This window comes from Coregonus lavaretus (genome assembly GCF_964263955.1).
Source record: "Coregonus lavaretus genome assembly, chromosome: 37".
Lineage (NCBI taxonomy): Eukaryota > Metazoa > Chordata > Actinopteri > Salmoniformes > Salmonidae > Coregonus > Coregonus lavaretus.
Window position 1 is genome coordinate 14,616,576 of NC_140024.1, and position 21,486 is coordinate 14,638,061.

Here is a 21,486-nt window from a genome sequence, read left to right on the forward strand (position 1 = left end):
GTGAGGACAGTATGTGAGCTGGCATGAGCTACTGTGAGGGTCCTAGTGCTGTGTCTATTATTCACACATACAGTGAAATGAACTTTGGGGAGGGGAGGCACCAAACCACTGGGCAGAGAGAGAGAGAGAGAGAGAGAGAGAGAGAGAGAGAGAGAGAGAGAGAGAGAGAGAGAGAGAGAGAGAGAGAATCATGCCTCATCTATTCTCCATGACATTACATAAGCATTTCCGATTGCTGCCTTTTAAAATGTTTTATTCACTCCACACTGCGCTGGGTGACTAAGTGGTTGTACTTAGTGATCGTGACCTGTTTTCTGGCCTGTTATTTTTAGGATTGCATACGGGTAATATTAAATACCTGCCAGTTTCTACCAATGCACTTATTCCAGTGCTAGTGGAACTCAGTGGATAGTGATAGTTTCTCACTGAATGTGTTTTCCTTCCCTTAAGCAGTAGACAATTAATGTGGATTGATTGATCAAGACAGACAATGAAAGAAATACACATAAAATATTTATTTTTGTAAAATCTACATTACAGTTGTATAAATTACAAAATTACCTTCACAAACAAATAGCTTTTGTCAAACAGCATCTGAGAAAAATAGTGTGAGTAAAAGTGCCTTTTATTTTTATTTTAAGCCAAGTGAAGCAACAAAAAAAAAACAGCCATAAAACATTGTACTCCTCCAAAGGTTGAATCTCAGGAGAATCAAGCTAGCATCATGAAATAGTCATCCAAAGTAATGTACATGTAGCAATTTTTTAAAACTAAAAACGAACTACAATAAGAAACTACAGCAACTAAACCACTAAGTAACAAAGGTGTAAATTAATAGAGAAAATCATTTCTAAAGAGCTTTATTTTTCCCTACGAATTATATCTGGTTCAGTAGTAAGCCACGTACAGGTTATAAAATGCTATGTGTTTCATTGGCGAGAGCTCTTCTGGGAATAGGGAACTCGTGTTCCTCTGCCGACCCATGTTCCTCTGCCCACCCATGTTCCTCCAGCCACCCATGGCTAAATAACATCACTAGGATGGAAGGACTTGGTTCAGTTGAGTGTTTTTCTCTGAGTTGAAGGGCTCTATTCTTGGAAGTTGTACTGATGTTATTCTGTTATTGTCCAGTTCACTATAGGTCATAGTGTAGTAGTTCCTCAGTGGTTGAATCCTAGTCACATCATTGGAGGAATAACTTATTGATTACGATAAACAAACAATTTTTATACATTCCCATATGGACATTGGCCAGTGGGGTAAATTATCTCTCATTGGACTTCATACAGTATATTGTTTATTAAAACATTGCCATGCTAGGTACTATAGATACTAGGCTTCCCTACTCATGCTTCTATGAAAATGTATTCACATGACAGCCGGAACATTATATAAGAGGAAATAAAAGTCAGATAAAAATAATTTAGAAATGCATCCGTGTCACGATACAGAGTCCTGTGCTCAACGTGAGAGAGAGAGTAGGAACGGAATGGTGTGAGGCTCATTTCACACACATTAAGGCCGTTTTTTTTCTGCACTCTAAAAATAAAAGCTAGGAAAATAAGACTATGAGCATTTCAAAGCACAAATACATAGATGTGTGTTAGATATAGCACACAGGCAGTGATGAGGTTGTGTGTTGCAGCAGGCAGAGGGATTCACACAACTGTAACAAATAGATGGATGAAGTGAAGCAGAAGAGAGCATACTATTAAACTAGCTCAATGACAAAAAATAGACACACTTCCTTCCTTCCATCACAGAAACTGTTACTGGCTATTTTTTTATGTGGTTAATAACATTTATCATCGACGTGGTTAATAACATTTACCATCGCCTCTGCCTGAAAGATAGAAAATATTGAGACGGTTTTAAAACTTGGCAAATTCCTCCTGCAATGAAAAATAGCCCTATACAAGAAATGCAATATAAATTCTTAAAAATCACTGTACTCAGGAACTATCCTCAGAGTAGAATGGATAGTCTGAACACCTGATGTTGACGATGTCATGGGGTAGTGAACATGCCTGAGATCTCAGCTTGTGATTGTGAATTTAACATTACATACGTGTTTGTTTTTTATGTGTTGGCTCAATTTGCATTCTTTCAGCGGACCTGTCCATGAGAGTGCAGAGACTGAGACCTGACCTCAGGTCCCTTAGAAAGAGGAAATTACTCTAGTGCAAGCGGAGAAGATTGTGTCAAGTGTGGCCTCATTGAGGTGGATGTTTAGCCTGTTGAGGGTTAAAGGGGTAGGAAGCTGCCAAGCCTCAGAACAATGGGGGCCCCTGGCCTCTCTGTCTAACTCAGGGTGACCATCTCGTATTTGTCCTTGACGTTGTTCTCCCCCTGTTTCTCAGGCTCGGCATGGTGCAGCTCGATGAACAGGAAGTAAACGGCGGCCCCCACCACTCCTCCCACCATGGGCCCTGCTACTGGGATCCACCACCAGCAGCCTCCAGCACTGCATAGACAAGAGGAGATATATATACAGGTGTTCAGGAGATTACATGTGACTTTGTAGTGAGTAAGTTCAAATAAAACGTTTTAATACCAAATGCACTGAGTGTACAAAACATTACGAACACCTGCTCTTTCCTTGGCATAGACTAACCAGGTGAATCCAGGTGAAAGCTATGATCCCTTATAATGTCACTTGTTAAATCCACTTCAATCAGTGTAGATGAAGAGGAAGAGACAGGTTAAAGGAGGATTTTTAAGCCTTGAGAGAACATGGTTTGTGTATATGTGCCATTCAGAGGGTGAATGTTTAAGTGTCTTTGAAGGGGGTATGGTAGTAGGTGCCAGGCACACCGGTTTGAGTGTGTCAAGAACTGCCACGCTGCTGTTTTTTTTTTTCACGCTCAACAGGTTCCCGTGTGTATCAAGAAGGGTCCACCACCCAAAGGACATACAGTGGGGGGAAAAAGTATTTAGTCAGCCACCAATTGTGCAAGTTCTCCCACTTAAAAAGATGAGAGAGGCCTGTAATTTTCATCATAGGTACACATCAACTATGATAGACAAAAATAGATTTTTTTTATTTTTTTTTAATGAATTTATTTGCAAATTATGGTGGAAAATAAGTATTTGGTCAATAACAAAAGTTTCTCAATACTTTGTTATATACCCTTTGTTGGCAATGACACAGGTCAAACGTTTTCTGTAAGTCTTCACAAGGTTTTCACACACTGTTGCTGGTATTTTGGCCCATTCCTCCATGCAGATCTCCTCTAGAGCAACTCCCTCCAAAGATTTTCTATGGGTTTGAGATCTGGAGACTGGCTAGGCCACTCCAGGACCTTGAAATGCTTCTTACGAAGCCACTCCTTCGTTGCCCGGGCGGTGTGTTTGGGATCATTGTCATGCTGAAAGACCCAGCCACGTTTCATCTTCAATGCCCTTGCTGATGGAAGGAGGTTTTCACTCAAAATCTCACGATACATGGCCCCATTCATTCTTTCCTTTACACGGATCAGTCGTCCTGGTCCCTTTGCAGAAAAACAGTCCCAAAGCATGATGTTTCCACCCCCATGCTTCACAGTAGGTATGGTGTTCTTTGGATGCAACTCAGCATTCTTTGTCCTCCAAACACGACGAGTTGAGTTTTTACCAAAAAGTTCTATTTTGGTTTCATCTGACCATATGACATTCTCCCAATCCTCTTCTGGATCATCCAAATGCACTCTAGCAAACTTCAGACGGGCCTGGACATGTACTGGCTTAAGCAGGGGGACACGTCTGGCACTGCAGGATTTGAGTCCCTGGCAGCGTAGTGTGTTACTGATGGTAGGCTTTGTTACTTTGGTCCCAGCTCTCTGCAGGTCATTCACTAGGTCCCCCCGTGTGGTTCTGGGATTTTTGCTCACCGTTCTTGTGATCATTTTGACCCCACGGGGTGAGATCTTGCGTGGAGCCCCAGATCGAGGGAGATTATCAGTGGTCTTGTATGTCTTCCATTTCCTAATAATTGCTCCCACAGTTGATTTCTTCAAACCAAGCTGCTTACCTATTGCAGATTCAGTCTTCCCAGCCTGGTGCAGGTCTACAATTTTGTTTCTGGTGTCCTTTGACAGCTCTTTGGTCTTGGCCATAGTGGAGTTTGGAGTGTGACTGTTTGAGGTTGTGGACAGTTGTCTTTTATACTGATAACAAGTTCAAACAGGTGCCATTAATACAGGTAACGAGTGGAGGACAGAGGAGCCTCTTAAAGAAGAAGTTACAGGTCTGTGAGAGCCAGAAATCTTGCTTGTTTGTAGGTGACCAAATACTTATTTTCCACCATAATTTGCAAATAAATTCATTAAAAATCCTACAATGTGATTTTCTGGATTTTTTTTCTCCTCAATTTGTCTGTCATAGTTGATGTGTACCTATGATGAAAAGTACAGGCCTCTCTCATGTTTTTAAGTGGGAGAACTTGCACAATTGGTGGCTGACTAAATACTTTTTTTCCCCACTGTACAACCAAGTTGATACAACTTTGGGAAGCATTGGAGTCAACACGGGAAAGCATCCCTGTGGAACACTTTCGACACCTTGTAGAGTCCATGCCCCGACGAATTGAGGCTGGTCTGAGGGCAAAAGGGGATGCAACTGTTTTGTACACTCAGTGTATATCTACTGTGTAAATAGTGGCCACCCTCGTTAAAGGGGCAGTGCAGTCAAAAACATGATTTTTCAGTTATTTTAATGATATCGCCACACTATGAGGTAGAAATAACACTGAAATTGGGAAAATTATGATAATGCCCTTTAACAGTAAGAACTTATTGAAAAAATGCCTGGAGTTTCAGCCTGTTCAGGTGGGATGGAGTTTTTGGCCGACAGCATGAAATTATAATCTGATCTGATTATTCTGACCAATGACCAGTCGTCTTTTATTTGCATATGTATCCTCCTAATTTGAAGGGGTAAGTAGGGACGATCCTATCCGCCAATCAAGGATGTGTATGAAAATATGTTTAAATTTGTATCAACACGCCCACACAATCAGACAGCATTTTGATAGCAAAAGGAGGCTGAGGGAAATAAATTATAAGAAATATATTTGCCGTTATTTTCATGAAATAAACACACACAGTGATTTATTAGACATACAGTGATGATTTAAAAATGAAATGAAAAAGAATGTATGAGTCTTTAAAGCGACCCAGGAACCTGCCCTGGTCTGGGGTATGCTACTGTACATTGCACAGGAGGTTGGTGGCACCTTAATTGGGGAGGATGGGCTTGTACAAGAAATAAGAAGAAAAAAAAAAGAAAACTTGAGCATGCATAACTATTAACCCCCCCCCCCTCTTCAAAGCAAAACTGCTCCAGTTGGATGGGTTCCGCTGGTGTACAGCAATCTTTAAGTCATACCACAGATTCTCAATTGAACTGAGGTCTGGGCTTTGACTAGGCCATTCCAAGACATTTAAATGTTTCCCTTTAAACCACTCAAGTGTTGCTTTAGCAGTATGCTTAGGGTCATTGTCCTGCTGGAAGGTGAACCTCCATCCCAGTCTCAAATCTCTGGAAGAATGAAACAGGTTTCCCTCAAGAATTTCCCTTTATTTAGCGCCGTCCATCATTCCTTCAATTCTGACCAGTTTCCCAGTCCCTGCCGATGAAAAACATCCCCACAGCATGATGCTGCCACCACCATGCTTCATTGTGGGGATGGTGTTCTCGGGGTGATGAGAGGTGTTGGGTTTGCGCCATACATAGCGTTTTCTTTGATGGCCAAAAAGCTCAATTTTAGTCTCATCTGACCAGAGTACCTTCTTCCATATGTTTGGGGAGTCTCCCACATGCCTTTTGGCGAACACCAAATGTGTTTGCTTATTTTTTTCTTTAAGCAATGTCTTTTTTCTGGCCACTCTTCCGTAAAGCCCAGCTCTGTGGAGTGGTCCTATGGACAGATACTCCAATCTCCGCTGTGGAGCTTTGCAGCTCCTTCAGGGTTATCTTTGGTCACTTTGTTGCCTCTCTGATTAATGCCCTCCTTGCCTGGTCCATGAGTTTTGGTGGGCGGCCCTCTCTTGGCAGGTTTGTTGTGGTGCCATATTCTTTCCATTTTTTTATAATGGATTTAAGGGTGCTCCGTGGGATGTTCAAAGTTTCTGATGTTTTTTTATAACCCAACCCCGATCTGTACTTCTCCACAACTTTGTCCCTGACCTGTTTGGAGAGCTCCTTGGTCTTCATGGTGCCGCTTGCTTGGTGGTGTCCCTTTCTTAGTGGTGTTACAGACTCTGGGGCCTTTTAGAACAGGTGTATATATAGTGAGATCATGTGACAGATCATGTGACTCTTAGATTGCACACAGGTGGACTTTATTTAACTAATTATGTGACTTCTGAAGGTAATTGGTTGCACCAGATCTTATTTAGGGGCTTCATAGCAAAGGGGGTGAATACATGTACACGCACCACTTTTCCGTTATTAATTTTTTAGAATTTTCTGAAACAAGCAATTTTTTTCATTTCACTTCACCAATTTGGACTATTTTGTGTATGTCCATTACATGAAATCCAAATAAAAATCCATTTAAATTACAGGTTGTAATGCAACAAAATAGGAAAAACGCCAAGGGGGATGAATACTTTTGCAAAGCACTGTAAAGTTGATCTGTTCCCACTCCTCACAAATCTGTTTCTATAAACGCCTAATTCTAATTGTGCTTTACAGATTTGCCAGTTATCTTAATAGCAGGTCATGGTAAAAACCTAACAATTTCCAATGACCCCCCAGATCACCCCTCAAACTCCCACCTAAACAGCTATCTGATACTGGAGCCTACTTAGTACATGTCCTGATTCTGTCCTGAACTGAGCACCTGATCACCTCAGGGGCAACTCCCTGATAGAGATTAGCCTCCCTCTGCTAGTACTGACTGGTTGGATCCTGTGGGCTAAAGGGACTGAATTACCAGCACTGACGTGACAAGGGCCAGATAGGAAAATAGACAGTGTCTGAGCAGGCTGTGTTTAGCTGCTAAACTACCAGGGGGTGGATGCAGACTACAGGGCTGGTGGATTAGGGTGTGTAATCTATGGGCAGAGCCAGGGTAACTAACCATATCCCATGATCAGGCCTTATGACGGACAGACACACTGGGTCACACGATGACGTCTAATGGACATGGCACACTGCCAGCTCTTCCTACTGTACCTACTGACGTCAAAGAAATGTGCCACTGTACCTGGTCCTATTGCTTTCAGTTTCCCTACAGAGATTCAGTGGATGCAATGTATGCTGGATGGAATGTACGCTTTAATATCCTACTATCATCCTTATACATCTCTATCTTAACATTGTGATTACAGCTGTGCGTGCTGCTAAAACGGCTGAGATTTAAGGGATGTATTTAAACCCATATTTCAAACGGGCAGATTACGTCTAATTTTACAGTATGATGTAAATCTCAGGGCCGCAGGTTTATGTGCGCATTAGAGAGAACTAATCTTAAATGTATACATATATGGACAATCTCATACAGACGTAGGATCTTCATTTGAGCCAGTTTGCTACAGCAGGAAAGGAATCTTGCAGCAACAGGAAATGTGAATTATTATGTGGATTATAATTAATGGACATTTTTGTAAGGGTTGATACATTTTTCGTAAGGGAAAATCAAGTCTTTAATCTCAATGTGGAAATTACAAACTTTAGAAACCATTTTAAACTTCAAATACACTATACGTTTTAAATGTCCTGCATTGCAGGAGAGTTCTCCTACAACAGGGTGATCAAATTAAGATCCTACATCTGTATGCGAAACATCTGGTGAGATGTAGTGTGAACATGGTATAAAGTAGAGGGTCAAATACGGTATGTCAATGTTTCCCACCCCAGTAAGGGACCCCCAGCCATTGCACACAATTGTTCTATTCCAGCACCAGAAATCCTGATTCAGCTTGTGATTTAACCAACCAGCCCTTTCCGTTGAATAAGGTGTTCTGTGCTAGTGCTGGAGTAGAACAAATATGTGCAACGGCAGGGTCCCCAAGGAGCAGGTTGGGAAACTGTGGTCTGTGGCCATTAGATCAGACAGCGCCCTCTACTGAAGAGAAGTCTATAGTGCACTGGCAGAGAGGTCCCTCATATCCTTCTTTTTTTTTCACTGATGTTGCACGTTTAACTTATATAACTCTTCTTTAGCCCATCTCTCATTGTTAAATAACTGCTTGTGAATTGCTTCACCCAGCTTTCTCTGGGGACTATGGAAGTTTGCATGGCAAAGTACAGACCTTGTAGCCGATGACCGCTTTGCTTATCTAGTGTAAATAAATACCCAAAGTAACAGGGACAGCTTTGAAGAGTGATGGCAGAGAGAGGGAGTCTGCCTCTGACAGTAGAACACACAATGGTGCCATTTTCTGTTATATGAAGCATGGAATATTTATGTGCGGAGAAAGAATCTTACTCTGCCCTCTCACATCTCCAAGCCTTTTCCAAAATGCAGGAGATACAAGAGGTTGCTGAAATATTGATTGAGATTGTCAGAAGAGCAGAGATAGCGATAGAGCCATATATTCCTGCTCTTCCTGAAGGAGAGAAGGAGGCCAGGCCACTGGTATTCACTCCCCTGTTTCTCACACTGCGTGCCTAACTCCCAGCCACTGCTAGGGAGGAGGACTGAAAAGCAGCATAATGTGCCTGCAGCTCCGCTTGGCACGCTCAGATCAGAGAGGGGCTTTCCCGTCACACACACATACTCTGTTTCTGAATCTTTCAATGTTCTACTGTAAATTGAGCACGGGCTGTTAGATTTTTTAGGAGAAGAAAGCAAATTGGCCATTTCAAAAGGTTTCAGGGCCTCCTGTAGCTCAGTTGGTAGAGCATGGCGCTTGCAACGCCAGGGTTGTGGGTTCGTTTCCCACGGGGGGCCAGTATGAAAAATGTATGCACTCACTTAACTGTAAGTTGCTCTACCAACTGTTTGTGAAATGCTACTGTACTTATGGAGGCCATCCAGCTCTCATTTGTGGGACTTCTCTTCTCTCTAGTATAAGCGGTGTTGGAAATTACCTGAACACCTCCATGCCCCATCCAGCCACAGCAGTGAATAGCCTTGGGCCCAGGTCTCTGGCAGGGTTGATGGGATAGCCACAGTTGAGTCCCATGGACACTCCAATGGCCATGATGATCAGGCCAATGCACAGTGGCTCCATCCCTTTAGGAGCTCCAATGTTCTTCCCATCAATAATGGCCAGAATGCACAGGATCAAGGCAGCTGTTCCTATAACCTGGAGAGAAGGCATCAGCCATGATTTAGAGATAGCAATGATCAAAACAGATAATTGACAGACATACATAATTTGAGCCAGTTTGCTACAGCAGGAAAATAATCCTGCAGCATCAGGAAATGTGAATTATGATGTAGAAATTACAAAATGACATATTGGTTTCCTCAACCTGTAAGCAGTCTATGGACAAGGTATGACAGCAGTCCATGCTTTGGTTTAGATTCCCTGGCAGTGGCTGGCATTGTTTCCAAATGCTAACAGCCTTTTTAGACATTGAATACCCTGCAAGTTTGCATTTCCTGCTGAGCAGAAAAATGTGCAGCAACAAAAGAGTGATCAAATGAAGATCCTACATAGGTATTCAGTACATTCATCATCGCTACAAAAAGAACAATCTGTAGCTACCGGTCATGTTGTTACTGGGATGCTTCCACCAAGATAGAAAAGACAGCCTCTCATAATAGCATAAGTGGTATTCCTTGTAGCGTTTTATGTCATGGTAGATGACAATAGGAGTTGGAAAGCAGACAGTGACAGGGGGAGGATGGCTTGTTGTTATGGTCTGGGTTTTATAATGACTGTCTGTGGCCAGCCTGACTAATTTGATGTGATGACCTGTGGCCTCTATTCTTTTTCCTAAGCCTATAATGGGGCTTCCCCTTTCCCCTGGATGAAGGATAGATGAGGCAGCTTTGAAGTCTTTTGAATAGTATCCATATGGCTAGATATTAGGAGCAAACCTTATCTTGAGCTAAAAATACTCCCAACTCAATAATTGCATGAATTCCTGTTCATAGAGGGAAAAACGACTGCTTAAATGTTTGCTTCTATTAGCCAGTTAATGATTGTTTTCTGATTATACTTTGACCCCCTACCACACACACACACCCAACCACACACCCACACATGCACGTGCACACACACACACACACACACACACACACATACACACCCACAAACACACCAGGGTTGGGCTGAATTCGAATTGAAGGCAGTCAATTTAGGAAGTAAACTACAATTACAATTCAATAATTGAAAAAAGGGCATTTATTTTCAAAGACTTCTCAATAAACTGAAAAGTAAAGCAATTTATATCAAACATTTTTAAATTTCTTAATTTAAATTAAGCTTTACTTTTCAGTTTATTGAGAAGTCTTTGAAAATAAATGCCCTTTTTTCAATTATTGAATTGTAATTGTAGTTTACTTCTTAAATTGACTGCCTTCAATTTGAAACCAAACTTGCATGTGCACACTCAGCTCTTGGGTATTCAGCACAGATGGTTGTTTTTGCTCAGACAGTATTGCTCACAGTATATGCATCAGAGCACCAGCTATTCCGGACGACTGTGTGATCACGCTCTCCATTGACAATTTGAGTAAGACCTTTAAACACGTTAACATTCACAAGGATTACCAGGACGCTTACTCAGTGCATGCGCTGACCAGCTGGCAAGTGTCTTCATTGACATTTTCAACCTCTCCCTGACCCAGTCTGTAATACCTACATGTTTCAAGCAGCCCACCATAGTCCCTGTGTCCAAGAACGCCAAGGTAACCTGTCTAAATGACTACCGCCCCATAGCACATCTGTAGCCATGAAATGCTTTGAAAGGCTGGTCATGGCTCACATCAACATCCCAGATACCCTGAACTCACTCCAATTCGCATACCGCCCCAACAGATCCACAGATGACGCAATCTCTATTGCACTCCACACCTGGACAAGAGGAACATCTATGTGAGAAAGCTGTTCAATGACTACAGCTCAGCGTTCAACACCATAGTGCCCTCAAGCTCATTTATATTTTACATTTTAGTCATTTAGCAGATGCTCTTATCCAGAGCGACTTACAGTTAGTGAGTGCATACATTTTCATACTGGCCCCCCATGGGAAACAAACCCACAACCCTGGTGTTGCAAGCGCCATGCTCTACCAACTGAGCTACAGGGGACTAAGCTCATCACTAAGCTAAGGACCCTGGGACTGAACACCTCCCTCTGCAACTGGATCCTAGACTTCCAGACGGCCTCCCCCAGGTGGTGAGGGTAGGCAACAACACATCTGCCATGCTGACCCTCAACACGGGGTCAGAGACCTGGCAATGTGGTGCCAGGACAACAACCTCTCTCTCAACGTCAGCAAGACTAAGGAGCTGATCATGGACTACAGGAAACAGAAGGCTGAGCATGCTCCCATTCACATCGATGGGGCTGTAGTGGAGTGGGTCGAGACCTTCAAGTTCATCGGTGTCCACATCACTAAGGATCTATCATGGTCCACACACACCATCACAGTCGTGAAGAGGGCACGACAACACCTCTTCCCCTTCAGGAGGCTGAAAAGATTTGGCATGGGCCCTCAGATCCTCCAAAAGTTCTACAGCTGCACCACTGAGAGCATCTTGACTGGCTGCATCACCGCTTGGTATGGCAACTGCTTGGCACCCGACCGCAAGGCACTACAGAGGGTAGTGCATACGGCCCAGTACATCACTAGGGCTGAGCTCCCTGCCATCCAGGATCTCTATACCAGGTGGTGCCAGAAGAAGGCCATGAAAAATGTCAAAGACTCCAGCCAACCAAGTCATAGACTGCTCTCTCTGCTACAGCATGGCAAGCGATACCGATTCACCAAGTCTGGAACCAACAGGATCCTGAACAGTTTCTACTCCCAAGCCATAAGACTGCTAAATAGTTAGTTAAACAGTTAACCAAATAGCTACCAAGACAATCTGCATTGACCCTTTTTGCACTAACATTTTTGACTCATGACATATGCTGCTGCTACTGTTTATTATATATCCTGTTGCCTAGTCACTTTATTTTTAGTTGTATGTACATATCTACCTCAATTACCTCATACCCTACACATCGACTCGGTACTGGTACCCTGTGTATATAGCCAAGTTATCTTTACTCATTGTGTATTTATTATTACTTTTATTATGTGTTATTACTTTTCTATTATTTCTCTATTTTCTTTCTCTCTGCATTGTTGGGAAGGGACCGTAAGTAAGCATTTCACTGTTCGTCTACACCTGTCTTTTACAAAGCATGTGATAGCTAACATTTTATTTATTTTATTTGACACATACTACAGCCTACACACATGTTCACCATGTACGCTTAGTTACTTGCATGCACGACTGATCTAAATGTACGCTCACGTGCACATTCACTTATATACATACTTTTACACATGTACTGGCATGTTCTAGCTCAGGGACTTCAACCTTAAATCAGGGTGTGTGCCTGTGCGGCTCATATCATTCAGTAACAAAGACAGTATTAGGATATGGTTAGATATCCATTGATGGTGCATCTCTCACCTGGTCTACGAATCCTCCAAGGACTGAGATGTGCTTGGCAGGGTAGGATGCCCATATATTAGCTGTGGCATTGACGCCAGTAACTTGCATAACTCCTCCTGTGTGTTCCATTAAGGCATCTATGTAAAAGAGAATAATTGAGTTTTCCCAATAATGTTAGTGTTAATAATAACCAATAATGTTCCCACTCCAATAATGATCAATACCTTTTTCAAATATCACACTGGCTAAATGCTATGATAATGGGTTCCATTTAGAATCTCTGCATTAATGTGTATGATCATAATGAGGATGAGGATGATGATGGTGATGGACATGATGACAGTCACACCTACCATAATACAACCCATAGACAGCACAAGAACCAGCGAAGGCACCGAGGAACTGTGCTGCCACGTAGACAGGGAACTTCTTTATAGGCAGTTTGCCCAGGACCACCATGGCCAGAGAGACTGCTGGGTTCACATGAGCCCCTGGAACAAAGGTAAAAACTGGATTTCAAAACAAGGTTCAAGCTTATGTAGAAAGTCTGAGACACATTCATTTGTAACCACTATCCTTATCGAAAGGCTTGTTGACAGTGGATTCAGTCATAGACACAATTACGGCACAACCCTAGGCGGGGCCCAAGGCGGGGACTGAAGCTCTGGGTGACATCAGCGGGGCAACCCTGCTGGGGGTATCAGAGCGCCCCAAACACTAATCCCCAGCCCTGTTCACTAACTGTGGCCACAACAACCGGCTGAACCATCCGATCGGAATTGGGTCTGACATAATCTGCCTGAATCTGCTTAAGGAATGACCCGGCCATGACACACCTCCACTACCACGGGTGCTGGTTTACTCTGCCTGTCAATTAGCATCGCCGACATAGGAGTGAAAAGGAGCGGGGGGAAACAGAAGTATGTTGTGTTCTACTTGGAGAGGCTAGCCTGGCTGGGGAGTGCCCCTCCCCACCCCACTAGAGACCCATGCCCCAGTAAAGCTCATTAGTCCAATACCTGTGATCATCATCAGAGATGTCACCTAACAGCGGGAAGGCTTCCCATCCACACATGGGCCCCAGAGTTGAATGGCCCAATCATGCAGTAAAGGTTCCTATACTGTAGCCTACTACACACTCCAACAAGAATAGCACACATACTACTGCTCTACTGAAGCTATATACCCGTCTCAGGATCTAGATCCCCTGTGTCAGAGTGATCAGCTAGTCTGTAATGAATCAAAGAGGGTTGGAGACGAGAGACTTGTTCTACAGTTCCATTCTACCTCAATAAATGTTCACTCAAGGAATCTCCTCAATTAATGATTAATCCACATTCATCCAAACATGGCATAAATGTTGGTTTCCCAACACTCTGGTCTGATGTGCTGTAGCTGTGAACCAGGCATTGCGGATGAGGGTTTGTCCTGAGGTGAGTTTTAGAGATACAGTACAAAGACGAAGCTCACACTCTGCCAACACTGGATTTTCTAAGATGAAGTCACAATGAGTATGGCTCACATAGCACTCATATTAGCGCCTATGCTACAGTGTTCATATTATCCCGGGGTGGGCATTAAAAGCTCTAATCACGTCGTTGCTCTTTTATGTCCCAATTGTGATGGAAATTACCACGGCAATTTCAAATTACAACTCATCGTCCCCATTACATAAAGCCTCGCTGAGACATAATGAAACCCTTGATTGCTGATTAAAAAGCGCTCTCCACCTTGCTCAGCAAGCCCACGTAAGGCAGTGTGACATTTAAAAAGTGATTACCCCTAACGTTATCCCTCTGTGTCATTATTGCTGCCGAAGCGAGAGGGAGAGTGCTCTCCTTGCTTTAATCTCTGTGGAATGTACCCACTAAAGTCCCCCTGGACATGAGGACACACTCCAGCCTTGTAAATCTAGCCGGCACACTTCATCCTCTGACACCAAGAAGCAGCCAGGCATTAGGAATGGGTAATCGATCTATTGCATATTGCTTCCATTTCATCTGTGCCCCTCCCCCAGTTACATTCATACTAAACGGTGCCCATGTTGTGTCCAGACTGCTATGGAATACTAAGATGATGTTCTCTGCATCATTTTGCCATGTTGCTGAGTGTCTAGTGATTACCTAGGTCTCCACAGTCCATTACTGTTACTGTATGATTACTTTTCCCCAGGACACAAGTCAGGGTGAAGCACACAGGATAGTGTTAGTGATTATGACTATACTCTTTACTTTCTCTCCTGTGTTCTACCTGGCAACAGGGATGGACATCATCTCCCCCTCTCTCAAACAATGAACATGTGAACCTGTGGATGTGAGGACATCCATGGAGCCATAACACACAGTTACCCAGACATTTGGGAAATACATGTTTTTCCTTTTGAAGAGTTTAGTACCTGAGAGCAAAGAGAGCCAGACATCCAAGGTCAAAGTTCATGGCAAAGTAAAGCCTTTTCATCAAAGACAAACAACCATTGATGACCTTTGAGTCCTGTTCACATTTTTTAACCCAAAACCCTTTTTAATATTAAGATCACTTTATTGGTCAATTGCACACAAGGTTCAACTGAAATTTGACTTCTGCTTTTAACCCAACCCCTCCAAAAGACACACATAAACAGGTTTTTGGAGAGGTGCGGGGGGCTGCCACACTGGACACCCTACTAGAACCTTAAAGGCTTCTTCGGCTGTCCCCATCGGAGAACCCTTTGAATAACACTTTTTGGTTGCAGGTAGAACCCTTTTGGGTTCTATGTAGAAACCTTTGTACAGAGGGTTCTACATGGAACCCAAAAGGGTTCTACCTGGAACCAAAAAGGGTCCTATGGGGACAGCTGAAGAACCCTTTTGGAACCCTTTTTTATCTAAGAGTGTAGGCAATGGCATCTAGGATTTGATACCACCAACCCTCCGGTTGCTGGCTCGCCTCTCTAAGCGCTAGGATACCTGCCGCCCCTTTTGTAATTGGACAAGTTGCTTGTGGATAGAGGTGACTGAGTGCAAAGTATAATTTTTTCTCTCAGTGTTTGTCTTGTGTTTTTTAGAGTAATGACACTATACTACAGCTGCCAGTAACTCAGTCTCTCCTTGTGTAGTTTCATGTTTCAAACAGAAGAGGATATAGTGAAATACAAAAAAGGCCCACCCTGTAAAGTGAGGTGCTGACCAACTGAAAAGTCTCAACTCTAAACACACATGTGTTGCAACATAAGTGTGTAGCAAGATAATGCCATACCCTGATGTGGAAATTATAGCTGAAGTGAAATCAATCATACTGCAAAATCAACTGTTGTGGATGTTAGAACACTGTATGTTGGCTATGTGCAGAGTGGACTTTAGAAATGGATGTTGTGAATGTAAAGTTATGTAAAGGAGGTATGGTATTCACCTGACACTCCCCCAGCCACGTAGACGGCCATCATCACCCCCAGAGTGAAGCCGATGTGGATGGTCAGGGGTTCTCCCAGAGCCCCTTTACTCAGCACCGTCTGGGCCACCGAGCCACAACCAAAGAGCTGGGACAGACACAGAGGCAAAAAAACTAAAGCAAAAACACGTTGGCAGGAGGAAGAAAGAGTCGTTGTTTTAAAATGTCCAATTATGCACATAAGACTAGTCCTCTTGTTCTACAGACTTCATTTCTAATTAGAGAACCTTTTAGATCAGTGCATTCCCCCTGAACCCTGTTAGAAGAATGCCATAGAAGATGTCCCATTTGAAGCATGGGAAATTATCATTAATCTTTCATTTTTTTATTAGAAGGACAAGTAAATCAAAACAAAAGTGTTGAAAGACGGATGCCCTCCAAAAATAGCTGTTTTTGTTGTGAGTGGATTAGTCCATTGATGTTGTGCCGCTGACCAAGATGACCACTGACTCACTGAGCCCACTGAGACTGAGCCTCAGTAAGCCCAGCTACTGAGCTGTGACACTCAGACAGACAGGACAGGACAGAGAGGTGAACCTAGAGGGGACAGGTGGAAGGCAAAGGACATGTCAGCTTATTAAGGACCCCTGTAGATGTCACTTCAGTAAACAATGTTTCCCTCCAAGCTTGGTGATGATGGGGAACTGTGTGTGTTTTTAGCACAGTAATAATGCAGAGAGAGAGAGTGTGTATGTCTGTTTAGGGGGAAATGTATTAGACCAGGTGGTCTATCTAATACTAATGGTTTCTCTGTATTCAGTGTAATGTAAATCTATTATCATTCTATCTCAAATCTCTGTATTCATTGGCAAGTGGATTGCAATCGATAGCGGGGGAAATATGCTTTAAAAACATGCATGAAATATTGATGATATCATATACTGAAATTAATTTAAATGATTTTCAGCCTACAAGCAACATATAGGGTAGACTTGTTTATCAAATAATGAAGTTTTGCAGAAATATAAAGGTGTGCAGTATGCTACATAAATTGGGTCTATTTATTCACAGATTAGATACATTCTAAAGAAATATGAATGTCAAATCACTGTGATGATCATACATCACATGGAATGGTGCATGGTGCATGTTAGTAAAGGTTTATTGTGTTTGATCATGTTTTTCTTTATGTCTGAAAACACCAAGCATCCCATGCATTCTCCCCCTCCTATCCTCCACCTGTCAAACTTGCCATTACAACATTCTCTAGATGTCTTAATTATCTCCCAAGGAGTTTCTAAGACCGGAATTATGGATGAGCACATCAAAGAGAATCCACATTATCAGGATATATTAGCACCTAAATATATCAAAACATGATATCACTGTCGTCAGATCAAGTCTCCTGAGAACAATTGTGACACCTTATTACCATATTGATGCAGCTTTAAAGCAGGCTATTAAATGACAGGCAGGTGAAAAGGGAAAGTGTCCATGTACTTACTATTAATACGAATATCCCCAGAAATTCTGCCAGGAACTCTTTGATGATGTCCTTCCTCAGGGCACATAGCTCCTTCATTTTTCTTTTGCCCTCAAATTCCATATTTCCCGCGGGCAGCTGATGTCTCACTCTTGTCAGGACAGACAGTTGACGAGTAGTGTGAGTGTGAGCGTGAGCGTCTCTCCGGTAGCTTAGGACATAACCCCCTTCTTCCTCCCCTTAGTAGCCTACTACGCGTGTATTATGTACACTCGACTGACATGACCTGTTAATCTTTTTTCTTCCTTCAAACTGTCCCCATCACCACCGCTACCGCCAAGGGTCCACTCTTTGGATCTAAGTGCTTGATTGGTCAATAATGACTCCAATGGTCAGCAATTGACTGAATGTGGACAGTGCGCATTTATACGCGCGAATGTATACAGTGTGCATTTACTCATAACTTGTCTATTTTCTATCAACAAAGTAATTATTTCAAGTTTGAATTATATGGTTGATAATAATTACATCATTAAAATGTGACAAATATCCGACTGGAGACAAACTGGCTGAATCAAAGTTTCAACGTAATTTGTCAATTATTGTGGTGTGGAATCTATGTGGAAAATACATTGGATTTGAAAAAAGTAATCAACCTAAACTGATGTTTTGAGGGTCGAATTTCAACCACAGGATTTTGTCATCATTGTAACGAATTCTCAACATAGACAAACATTGTATAAAATATGTTGAATTTGTACCTTTGAAACAAAGTCAGATCTTCAAAGTTATATCCACAACCAGAAAAAAAACTATAGGCTGGGCAGCACCTCCTACTGGAGAGTTGATCTATCTACAGCTATTGATTTGGTCTCCCATCCAGGGTTTTAACAAAGCCCAGCTTAGCATTGATATTTGTCAGTGACTACTACCAATGTGCTATCGTGAGAATGATTATTGAGCGATTTCTTGATAACTAAATGTATTCACTGTTGCTATCGAAATCATTCCAATGAGTAGGTTTAACAGAGTTAAACAGCTATTCTTTCAATTCAACCCAGGGTTCAACTAAAAATAGACAATACATATAGGCCTATGGTTTCAAGCTTTGGTTGATTTCAAATGTAATCTTCATGTTAATCATGAATATGTTGGATTCACGTCTCCATCTCAACCAAAAGTTAAAGAATAGGACTAAATCAAATCAAATGTTATTTCAAGTGCATTTAAAGTTAGATTAGATTGAGTCATATTCTTTAACTTTGATTTTTGGTTGAGATGGAGATGTGAATCCAACATATCTTGTAGACTAACTGGATATTGAATTGTGTTTGGTTGTCAACGCAAACAAATATCAACATTTGAAGGAGATGTATCTTCTTCTTGGATAGTTCCATCTGTGCCACTGACTTAGTCTGTCTTTAATTCAAGTTTATCTACATATTAATAATTTATATCATATGTTGGATTCATATCTCCTTCTCAACCAAAAATCTAAGTTAAAGAATAGGACTAAATCAAATCGAATTAAACTTTAAATGCACTTGAAATGTTGGTTTGATTTAGTCCGATTCTCATAGCCGTGGGAAGTAGAGGTGCTGAGGGTGCTGCAGCACCCCCTGATAAATCAAAATAAAAATAAAAATAAATTCCCACAAAATCCCTCATACAATGAATACTGTATGAGCTGAGAAGAATCTTCCTCAGCACCCCAACCCAAACCATCTTCCCATGGCCATGCCTATTCTTTAACTTTGATTCTTGGTTGAGATGGATACGTGAATCCAACATACAGTATCAATTATTCATTTGTAGACAAACTGGAATTAAAGCCAGACTAAGTCAGTGGCACAGATGGAACAATCCAACCAGAAGATAAATCTCCTTCAAATGTTGATATTTGGTTGCATTGACAACCAAACACAATTCAATGTCACTTTTGAAATATAATAAATAGCCTATTAACTTGTCCACAAGTTAAAAAATAATATATTGGATTCATATCTCCAACTCATAAAAGTTAAAGAATGGGATTAAGCCAGTGGCTCAGGAGCCAACCACTGCCCTCTTCTGAGAGTGTTGGGTAAATGCTGTGTGCTGCATGTGGCAATGTTTTAATGATATGCCTTTTATCTCTTTGCCTTGAGGTATTGTAGACCATTGTCAAGAAGTTTGAAATAATGTGATGTTTCATCATGCAACTCATTGAGTATTTAAAAGTGTCAGTTCCTGACTATGAGGAGTTATAAGTGCTTAGGCACTTATCAACAAGCTCTCACAGTCTCATGTCAGAATTAGACATTCATCCATGTTTCTCAAACATCACATTTCGAAGTTGTTCCAAATGTCAAATTTCGAAGTGTTTAAGGTTAAGTTTAGGCATTAACTCCGAATTTTTAAGGTTAGGGTTAAGTTTAGACATTAACTCCGAATGGTTAAAGTAAGGGTTAAGGTTTGGGATAGGCTTAAAAAATATATATCAAAACAACTTTCTATAGCTGTATTCGAACATTGAAACCTTTGAAACCAGAAGAAAATGCTTATGAAACCTATTTGAAGGTAACAGTTCTCACTGTTGCCCCTAGTGGCCGGTTTCCACGTCATCTCCCGACATCCTCAGACATGGATGGACGTCGCATACTGACTGGTATCACAGGTGAACTGCCTGCACTTATATCAGGGGTGACTGCCTGCACATATACCTGCTATTCAGATAATTCAATATCCATTTATTTCATAGGGAATATAAATCCCCTCGAGGCTTTCGACCTTTTAAACATTGGTAACATATAGGCTACCTTATGATCAATCAAGTTGCCACCAAAGGAAATTATAACTTGGATCAGAGGGTGGCATGTTACTGTATTAGACCGAGTTCGGAGTTGATGTTTTGTCCAACAGAGGGAGCTCAATGAACAGAGAATGAGTGGAGAGGTAGCAGGGAAGTGACACTGTCTCCATGTATGTCTTATCTTCTGCTCCCTGTAGTCTTTTAAAAGGAGAGGCGACAGGTAGAGGATGGGATGTTTTGGTTGCATTAATCAATGTCACATTTTCTTCTTCGTTGTCTTTGATGAGAAACAGACACTTTAGGAGTGTCGCCCATGCTGTGAAAAAAGGGAGCTGTGGTGATGGAGACAAAGCACCCCTGCGGGGGGATTTCCAAATTATACAACTCCGTCCACTTTTTTTATCCTGTCAGAGGTTTCTTGGATTGTCAATAAATTCAAGCCATGTGGAAAGCCATGTCACAGTAATAATTGATCTTCTCCACTAGATTGATGTCGAACAACAGTAGGCTATAGCCTACTTTATAGATTTTCATCAATAAGTAGCCATTAGGTTGGAATAAATAAATAAACATGTCGGATTATCTGCAGACAATGCCCAATATGTTATTGCTAAAAAATATATCAAGAACATTGAATGAAATTCTGCATCTAGGCCTTTGGGATTTCCTAGTAGGCTACCTTATTAGATAATTTAATGTAGCCTGTAGATTTATTATGAAAACATGGAATCACATGAGAGAGTTCAAATAAGATCACCCAACTAACATTATAAAGGCTACACATTATATTTTAGGCCGTAGGCCTATATATCTCAGTGATGGAGAGATTACTCATGCCGGTATAAGAGCTTTGCTTTCAATCACTCGATTTATTGATACATTTCAAATGTAAAAAAGTTTGACCCAATTGCAATAATGCGATGTCAGCCATTTGTGGTTTTATTAGTTAACTGTTTTAGCTCAAAATTGTTATAGGCCTATCTTGAGATGTGAGCAATTGACTACTAGGCCTACCATCACTCCCGAGGTGTAAATATCCGTGTAATTCCTTTTATTTTTTGAGACATTGCTTGAGCCGGCTTAAATTGTTAAAATGTGTATTGGGAAGTTTGACGGGAATGCTAACAGGGAATTATCACCACAGGAGAGATGCCTCTCATCAACAGACTAGGAAATAATAGTGATGGCTTTAAGTCCACACTAAATAACATCTTAAGACCTTGTGAGGATGTTGTAACAGGCGAGTTAATGAAATGTGTGGCAAACGGACCTTATTCATAGGCATCACACTTCAAT

At 41.7% G+C, this 21,486-nt stretch overlaps 1 protein-coding gene across 1 annotated transcript; it reads right to left on the reverse strand.

Annotated features, from left to right (window-relative positions):
* Positions 1-496: 496 nt before the first annotated feature.
* On the reverse strand, positions 497-17,783 carry LOC311111540 (aquaporin-9-like). The gene is made up of 6 exons (XM_084154293.1): positions 17,421-17,783; positions 15,938-16,064; positions 12,904-13,041; positions 12,569-12,687; positions 9,019-9,236; positions 497-2,464 (listed from the first exon to the last, which is right to left on the reverse strand). The coding sequence occupies exons 1-6, from the start codon at positions 17,520-17,522 to the stop codon at positions 2,302-2,304; spliced, it is 867 nt and encodes a 288-aa protein (XP_084010419.1). The 5' UTR covers positions 17,523-17,783; the 3' UTR covers positions 497-2,301.
* Between the last annotated feature and the right edge of the window lie 3,703 nt (positions 17,784-21,486).

Coding starts and splice junctions, on each gene's coding strand:
- LOC311111540 (XM_084154293.1), bottom strand. CDS start 17,522: ATGGAATTTGAGGGCAAAAGAAAAATGAAGGAGCTATGTGCCCTGAGG. Junction 9,237..12,568: donor TTGGAGGATTCGTAGACCAG/GTGAGAGATGCA, acceptor CCTTCTCTCCAG/GTTATAGGAACAGCTGCCTT. Junction 2,465..9,018: donor TGGGGCATGGAGGTGTTCAG/GTAATTTCCAAC, acceptor TTGTCTATGCAG/TGCTGGAGGCTGCTGGTGGT.